This window comes from Talpa europaea (assembly GCF_964194135.1).
Source record: "Talpa europaea genome assembly, chromosome: 8".
In the NCBI taxonomy this organism is placed as follows: Eukaryota; Metazoa; Chordata; class Mammalia; order Eulipotyphla; family Talpidae; genus Talpa; species Talpa europaea.
In genome coordinates, this window is record NC_140075.1 from 33,013,884 (window position 1) to 33,023,467 (window position 9,584).

Here is a 9,584-nt window from a genome sequence, read left to right on the forward strand (position 1 = left end):
TTATGGTACCAGGGACATCCTTCTAAAAGTCATTCTTCAGTAAACTCCCTCATTTTTATTTTACTTCTAAGATGCAGAGAAATTTTCTCATGTCTGAACCATCACAATCCCTCTCTCTTTATAGATACAACTGGAAGGCCATGATGACCAATATTAAAGAATCCAGTGTAAAGTAGGTAATATCTGACCAGGTAAAAATAAACATCCACAATCATAAATCCACACACTTTGCAATACCCAAAACAGAAGCATATGTAATACATGTAATGGACACTCAAACACCTATTTTTAAAACACTTCTCTCCTTGTAAGAACGTATATAACCATAGCTCTAAAGTCATTTGACAGAGGACCTCAAGAGATCCTAGCCAGCAGGCTACAGGCAATAAATGCAACGTAAAGTTAACACTCCAAACAATTTATCAAAAGACAAAAATTCCTAATATTTTTCTTAAGAATGAAATCTAGTTTTTAAAAAAAAGGAAAGAAAAAGCTTTATAAGAAACTTCAAAGAGAGAAGAAAATCCAACTGTCTATAATGAAGGAACAAGGTAGTTCAAGCACATCTCTTGAAAATTCTAATGTGTCTGTAGCCGGAGGCAACTGAGCTGTTATGCATGTAATATGCACTCACACATACAGTGTTTAGGACTCACAGGTTTCAAAAAGTTAACAGCAAATTAAATAATACTTTAATGACATTATATTTTCTAATTCTTTATCAATATCCAGTTAAAATACTTACAACTTTGTTTAAATACATGAAATAACTGTTGGAACAAAAGTACTGCTTTATTTTTTGGCTAATAAAGGCAATATTTTCCTCGGGGTGCTTAAAGGAGGGCCCAAATTAGCTTCATCCTGTTACCACACAATTTCCTCTCATGTGTGAAAGGCAAAGCCTTGAGATATTCTATCCATAAGCTTTTCTTTATTAAGCTTGCTCTAACTATATCACAGCAGCTGCTTGATAAATAAAGGTTTGTGCCTTTTTAATGGCATCTATCTGTAGAAACTATTTACAGGCTACGCATCTAAACAAATATTAGTAAGAAAAAAATAGGGAAATGTCCCAGAGGTCCACAATAACCAATTAAGACAAGTTACTTCTCATTCAAGTTTGCATTCAAAACCTAAAATAAATGCTCTTTATGTTTTTCAACCACAACACAATCAAAAATCACAGTGATACAGAGAGACTCAAAATTTTAACATGGAAAGCCAGTTGTAAAGCATAAAATGCAGAAAAATAATCATAAACTATAGATAAAAAGGGAAAAAAATGACTGATAATTCCTTTTTCCCTACGGTGCAACTAGTGATAGCAATCTGTCATTACAGTAAGTGCTCCAAGTCAATAAATGGTTCTTGAGACTTTGTTTTTTAATAGTTTTGTTAGCTGTTTTTCCTTGCTACCTGCTTGCCTTCTCCCTTATAATTTATTATAGGCCAGAAGGTCATATAAAACTGATTAGCACTGTATCTAACTAAGTAAGTAAATACCAAAGTGCTCTCCTCTGAATAAAGAGTTTGGTGCTAAAGCTGATGTTTGTATTGTCAGCTCAGAAGGGTCTAGTGCATTCTCCTTTATTACTTGACTATGCTCCAAATAACTGAAAACGGCCGACAAAATCTCCCATGGTACAGTTAAGTTGATGGGTGGGAAGAAAGAAAAAACACAACAATGCATGTAGGCCCAGCTGTGCAATAAGACAAAATGCACATACAGAAATATAAATGTACACATACACGCACGAAGAGGTCTAGGTAGACTATACATCACACAGTTGTCTTTCTTAGAGAGAGGGTGAGAAGACTTTTTCTTTTTATGATTTTGTATTGACTTGTGAACATGAATCATAAATAGCCAAAATCTGTTAGGAATCTCTGAATAAAATAGGGACTTCATCTTAGAATGAACTGGGCTTCTCTCTTAATATACTGACCTGATTTGTTTTGTTGGATTTTACAATATAGTGCAGGTCAATGTCAGGTATGTAGCCAGAAAAAGGTGAATTCCAAAGGAATCTGATGGAAATGGGTTTAACTAAGATTACCCATATACAGATAATCAAATGTTGATTATATTTCATAGGTTTCCAATGAAAATGAATAAAACTTCATGTTGTTATAAGGGTTTCTCCACACTCAGTGAGTGCACTCCTCTTATACTGATGCTAAGACCTATCCTTCACAGAAAGAGACTGAAACCATGGAAAAATTCTACAAATATGCTATACAGATGCTGAAAGTTTAATTACATACTAATTTGCCCACACAATCTAAAACTGTATTACTGGGCCTCCCTGGTGGCGCAAGGGGCGAAGCACCGCACAATGGAGCAATCGTACTATGAAGCAATCTGCAGCCTCTGCAGCACAAGTTCGATCCCCGGCCAGCCAGGGAGCAACCCACATGGCACAGGAGACCTCTCCTAACTCACCCACTGCTCCCCTCAGCAGTGTGTTTCTGTCAATCAGCCTGTTCTGTACTCAACTCTGTCTCTGGTGAATCCTCTCACCCCCCGCATCTCTGGTCTGTACCCCAGCTCTTGTATACATAAATAAATCTTTTTAAAAAATAAATATAACTGTATTACTGAAAATACAAATAATTTCAGATGACTTAGGCTGGCATTCAGATATTCAGCTTGTAACTATTACTCATAGAATAAGATATAATTAATCTTTCTTACTCACACAGTCTTTCTCTGCTCGACACTGTCCACAGAGGTAAAAAAGACATGGAACATACAGACATACTACATATAATTTTTTTAAGGTGCTTACTTGTTAGATTTTCTTTCCCCAAATAGCTCAAGTTTTAAATCACAAAGCAGCACTTAAATACTCAAGATTTGCATTTTATTTATGCTACTGAGAATCAATGCTGTGAAGAAGCACACTCTGGACTGCTAAGATCATCCCAGCACCATTAATAGCCCATAGCAAGCACAGCTGTAACACTGATGAGGCAACAATATGAAATGCCCCAGCAGCAAGGCTGGTGTGTGAGAATAGGAAAGCTTATTAAAGAGAGAACTAGCTTATCGCAACCCACCTGTGTTGTAATCCACTTGCTAGAGCTGATGTGAATATTATCATTTGAAATGCAGAAAGATTTACCCTTTTTGCATATCAAAAAAATGATGGCAGTTGCTATTAATTCTAGAAGGCAATTCTATGCCATGAGACAATATTAATTTACAATGATTACTATAGAATGAGTGGCAGGGGCCTCCCTGGTGATGCAAGGGTTAAGTCTCAGCACTATCAAGCTATCACCAGCCGCTGTGACATGAGTTGATCCCCAGCCAAGGAGGTGACCCACATGGTGCTGCAGACCTCCTATGTCTTGCCCACTGCTCCCCTTAGCAGTGTATTTCAGTAGATCTGCCTCTTCTGCTCCCCACCCTGTCTCTAGTGAATCCTCTCACCTTCCCCCAACCCCCGTACCTCTGGCCTACATCCCAGTTCTTGTATGCATAAATAAATAAACAAAATAAATCTTAAAAAAAAAAAAAAAAAAGGAATGAGCTGGCAGGCTTATCAGCACACAGACCCCCCAACACTCACAAGTTTATGGAAGATAGCGGTTCCCATACCTGCCCTTCAGGTTTTCAAGTTCCCTGTGATGCAACATGCTCCTCATGTGTTCGTCCATCTCCTTCAAAATTAAAGAAAGCAGATTAAAGGGAATTGCTTTGGGAAAGAAAATTCCTCAGTCAACAATTGAGGTTGAAGCTCCTTGTGTCAAAGTAATTTTGTGGTGACTCTTCTCAATTCAATATTGAGATCAGTTTATTTTAAAATACAATAATCCTTTAGCTGTGTTTTTGGCATTAAAGAAACTGTTACCACCTATTTAAGAGGCTTCCTGAAAATGTGAGAGAGCGCATTGTCTTCAGGATGCAAATGATTAAAGAACAAACTACCTGGTGTTTTTAAATTCTATTTCCAAACAATGAATTTTTTAAAATTTCATTTTAAAAAAACTCTGAAGTTATACAACTAATTGGGCATGTTTCTCCATAGAGCAGTTCCCCTCTTTACCATGAGAGGGGTGCAGGGGGTTCTACCCCAGTGGATGCCTGAAAATGCAGATAATCCTGAAACCTCTATACACAATGTTTTTTTCCCTACACATACATATCTATGATAAATTATAAATTAGGCACAATAAGAGATCACCAACAATAAGAAAACAGAACAATTATAACAATATACAACAGTAAAAACTGTGTGAATGTGCATGCTCACTCTCTCTTAAATATCTTATTGTAGGTAATATTTTTGGACTGCCATTGGCCATGGGTAACTGAGACTGCAGAAAGTGAAACCTGTGGATAAAGTGGGACTACTGTACTCTCCCCACTCAACTGAAAGTTTCTTATGAGTAAGCTACAACTCTCATCTACGTCTTGGTCAGGGCCTGGCATACAGTTGTCAGTACTGTTACAAGCATAACAAAAGTTTCTCTATGGTAGGATAGAGTAGGAAATTAAAAAAAAAAAAATGCTTTGAACATAACAGCTCAATCACACCTTCATCCTGACTACTACCGCCTCCCCACCTCCTCCCCCAACTGATGTTTGGTTCTAATAAACAGTTTGAAAATTTACTAGATTCTTCCCCTTCCTCCATGTCACCCTCAGTGGAAAGGAAATAAAATCTGTGGAAAGCACTTCCACTAAAAAAATGCACATGCACATACACAGACATCCCCCCAAAACATGTAAAACTCTATCACTTTGCCACACCCAAGTATATATAGCTTGCATACCATAATTAGAAAATGATGGTTTACATATAAAAGGGTTTCTATTGTTGAGTGTTACTATTATCTGTGCTTGTGCTAAGTGCCTTGACATTTTCTCACTTGAACCGCCAACTGCTGAAGGAGTACTAAAAATGCCATTAAGACACAAGGATGCAAAGAAGGTAACTTGCTTATTCACCAAATATTTATCAAGTGCTTATTATATGCCAAGTACAGAGACAGGCATTGCACGGATAAATGTAAAAATATTCACAGTATTGCCCTCGCATAGCTAATCAAGTGGTCAAACGAGGATCAAATCCTGGCAGATCTGACACCAAAGCCATGTTTCCAATCCCATGTGACACTGTAAGCATCTACTGCACTGAAATTTTTCATTATACAGTCATTTTGTCAAAAAGACAACTTAGGGCCTCCCTGGTGGTGCAAGGGGTTAAGCACCACACTATGAAACAATCCGCAGCCTCTGCAGCATGAGTTTGATACCTGGCTGCCAGGGAGCAACACACATGGTGCAGCAGACCTCTCCTGTCTCGCCCGCTGCTCCCCTCAGCAGTGTATTTCGGTCAGTCTGCCTGTTCTGTTTCCCACTCTGTCTCTGTTGAATCTTCTCAACTCTCCTGGCCCCCAGCATCTCTGACCTGTACCCCAGCTCTTGTAGGCATAAATAATCTTAAAAAAAGACAACCTAACAACCTATTCTTACTTTTAATTATCTACTACAGCATAACGAAACAGGGTTGTGATTCGAAACACTTTAAACAGCAATTTTACTGAAGATAACCATCATTTTCTTCCTATGTCTACAAATGCTTCATTTGGAGAACACAGCTTTAAACATGGCCCCTTCCAGCTACAGTGACTAGCCACTAACTAGAATGAACACTGAAAAACTGAATCACATTAGTGACACAATATAAAATGAAAAAATCCATGAGCTCTTAATATACAACATTTGCTCAAATCCCTATGCTCCCTGTTGTTCAATTGTTCTTTGCTATTGTTCTCCTTGGACTAGGTTTACATATGCCAAATTCCCTTTCCATGAGCTAAATTTAAGTGGCTTCTGTTTCACATAGTGAAACTATTCTTGACTAAAACAGTATCCACTGTTATGAAATAGGTTATTCACTCTGATATAAAAACCAATTTTATTTCAGTTATAAAAAATGCTATCATTCAAAACTGGTTTTAACATCACTTTTGATCCTCTAAAATACTTCACTGATTGTCTCCTAAATTTATATGCAAAATCCTCTTCCAACCTGCTGCAAGGAAGAATACAGTGAGACAACAGAGCTTTCAAAATAACACAATGGGCCACAGACATAGGATTAAAGTAACAGCCCCAAATGCATACCTGCTCAGTCATCAAACTTCTAATTAATTCATTGTGTATTAATTAGCATTGTGTTTTTTATTAATAGAGGGAGAGGAGGGGGAGGAAAGGATTTAATGGTTGAATTTAGAAAACATTTTATAGTACAAAATTTTTTAAATATTTTTTAGTTCCAAGGTTTCTCAATTTTTCGTAAGTTAATGAGCCTCAGAAGATTCAGGGATGTTACAGTTTTTCCAACACTTAAGTTACCACACTTAAGAGCATTTTCTCTTTCACAGAGTATTTGGAGAAGCCAAAGTTAAACTAGTTTGGGAAACCTGAAGCACTGCTTCAACATAAGTTGTTCGTGGTCTACCTGAAAATATCAGTTATCCCTTTCAATTAACCCATTCTGTTAATTTCTTACACCAATTAATTTTTTTGGGGATAAGTCATGCCATTCCTGTGCTTAAAAACCTACAGTTTGCTTTTCCCCTTTATTAGGTTTCATGGAAAAGCATGAAGAGATGAAAACACATTTTTACACTAGAGTAGAAAAACGCCCAAAAAGATTTAAAGTGGCAAAATCCTGAGATGAGGCAGCTTATCTCTATCAGCTCTTCCATGAAAGTCTGACACTATGTCTGACTACCCATCTCACACCTTCTCAATTTCCATTTCCCTCCAATCTGAAACACAATGGATTTTTATTTATTGAAAATATTAATAAACTCTGGTCTAGATAATTTTCAAAACTAAAAGAGCAGCTGCTTTATTTTTGTAAAAGATAGCAAGTATATTATTAAACATGATTTTAAAATTTCAACTGATTTATCAGTCACTAACAGAAATCCTACAATGGGAAAGAGAAAAAAAAAAAACTTCACCCCACCCTAAGGATGGATCATAATTAAACTCCTCGGTCTGGCATTCAACATTTTATCAAGTGTCTTCACCTAAATTACAAATTGTAGCCCCACTATTCCCAAGACAAACTGTTTTAATCAGTCTTCTGACCCACTCCAAAAACTGTTAAACTAGATCCTATTTCTGTATTTTTGTGTATCTTCTCCCACCTGAAATATCTATTCTCCACTTCTTTTAAACCATCTTACTACCAAACATCTTCTAAGGGTCACTCAGATTTCCCTAGCTCACCTTGCTCATGCTAATTATCACAGTTCTCTGAATTTCCAATGACAATCATCTTGAAAGTACAGGAAAAAAATCCCTCAGTGTTTAAACTAGCAGCACTACTCTGAAAGCAAAGAATAAAGGTGAGAAAAAGCAAAAAAGTAAAACAAATTGCAGCCAATTTTCCTAAGGCACAGGTAAACTAGCACTTAAAAATGAGTTTTTCTTTGAGCAACATCCCCACCTAGTGGACATCTCAGGTACTGTTAATACCATTTCCAAGCTGCACTTTGACAAACAGAAACAGAAAGCAGGCAGATTTAATAAATGCTGTATCCTTAACTAACCAGAAGGAAAGTAAGAGAATCTCAAATAACATGAATTTCAAGGCATTTATTCTATAACTGGTTACTAGGTAAATTTATCTTTATTATCTACTATTGAGTCTCCTCAAATTCTGGGTGGATAATACAGTTTAATAGTGTAATTATGGTTTAGTAATATAGTGTACTAACTTTATGAGGCAGTAATGAGAAAATAACCAGTGAAAGGAGGCATAAATAAAATGCTATTAAAAGCTTGTACCCATCTATAAATTTCATATGATGTCACTTTTTACTCATAAAAGTCTGACTCTCCCTCTTCTATTATTACCTTTTTTGAGCTGTACACAATGTGGCACAATATGCATTTTCGTTCTCGTACCATAGTGATCAGATCTGAAGCATTCAAAGTCACACCTGCAATGAGGAAGCAACAGTTAGTAACCTGTTTTCCCCCAGATGTCTTCTTAGATTCATCATAACATAACCAAAAATACAAGTCTCGCATCCTACCTCTACCCTGCTCCTCCCCCAAGCCTTTCCATGTAGGTAAAAGAAATTCCAATTTCCAGGTGCCTAGGGCAAAAACTTTGAGAGTCATCCTTGATCCCTCTTCCTCAACCCATATCCACCCTCATCAACAAACCCTGTCAGTCCCACTCTTAAATATATCCAAAATCCAACTACTTCCCACGACTTAGCACATCTATTATCTCATGCGGTACTTAGCCTGCTGACTGACTCCCCATTCCACTGTTGTCCTTTTTAGTCTATTCTCAGAACTGTAGCCAAAGATTCTCAGAACAGAATTCTTATAAAATTTAAATCAGACCATATAACTCCTTTTCTCAGAATCTTCCAGGAGGTTCTCATCTTACTCACAGAAAACCCACAGTATTTGCCCAAGTTACATAATCTGTTCCACACCCACTTTCCAATTTCCTGTCCTACCACTGGCCTATCACCCCATTCAGCCCCCCCCCTTACTATTCTCTTCCAGCATACCAGGGTTCTCCATCTCAAGGCCTCCTGTTCCCTCTGCCTGAAATATTCTGCTTTAAGATGTCTTTATGGTTTTCCTGGCTCTCTTTCTCTCATTTCCCTCAGGTATCTGATATGATACCTCATTTCCTAGAAAATACTGTACTTTCATCCCCCCATTTCCTCTACCCCCTTATTAACTTGATTTTTTTGTTGTTGTTGCAGACATTCTAGCAGCATGATTTTTAAATTTTTTTTAAATGTTTGTTGTTGTTTTTTTTTTTTTTAAGAAGTGGGGTACAGGCCAGAGTCATGGGGGGTGAGAAGATTCACCAGAGAGAGTGGGGAGCAAAACAGGCAAATGTACCAAAATACGCTGCTGAGGGCAGCGGTGGGAGAGACAGGAGAGGTCTGCTGTGCCATGTGGGTAGCACCTTGGCTAGGGATCGGACACAGGCTATAGAGGTTGGCCTCTGAGGTGGTGATAGCACTGAGACTTAAACCATTGGCCACCAGGAGACCCCCGATTTTTAGTTTTTTAACAACAATATGGTTGATTGTTTCTACATATAGCCCAGCATTACCTACTCCGTGCACTCTTTTATAAAGTGATCTTGCCACCACTTATTAAGAGGTAAAGTTTACTCTCCTTGTCCTATGACATATTTTGACCAAGAAAATATGGTGGAAGTGACTATGTAATTTCTGAAGCTGGGCCTTTAAAATCTGCAGGTTTTGCCTTGGCATATTTGGAACTCTCCCTCTTAGAACCTAGTCACCATGCTGTGACACTCCTGAATCACAAGGCAAAAACCATGGGAAAGAACTGAGGTCTCCATAAACAAATAACAACTGGGAGTATCTGACAACCTCATTCAGAGAGGGAGCCATGCAGGGCATTACAGGCACAGCCACTGGAGAGTCCCCTGAAGAGACCAGTTAAAGAACCATGCAGGTGATCTCTTAAACGCAGAATTGTAAGAAATAATAAAACAGTTGTTTTACGCCAGTACATTTTGGTGTTGTTGATTACACTGCAAGGTATA

The 9,584-nt window shown here is 37.7% G+C and overlaps 1 protein-coding gene across 8 annotated transcripts in view; it reads right to left on the bottom strand.

The window, feature by feature from the left end:
* The window catches only part of ZNF106 (zinc finger protein 106), a gene marked incomplete at both ends in the record, with an annotated part of 38,379 nt that extends 30,437 nt beyond the window's left edge, over positions 1–7,942 (bottom strand). For all 8 annotated transcript variants that reach the window (XM_084241268.1, XM_084241267.1, XM_084241265.1 and 5 more), the window contains 2 exons: positions 3,605–3,666; positions 7,889–7,942. In XM_084241268.1, the coding sequence (XP_084097394.1) occupies positions 3,605–3,666; positions 7,889–7,942 (116 nt within the window). The remainder of the gene's footprint in view (positions 1–3,604; positions 3,667–7,888) is intronic.
* Positions 7,943–9,584: the final 1,642 nt, after the last annotated feature.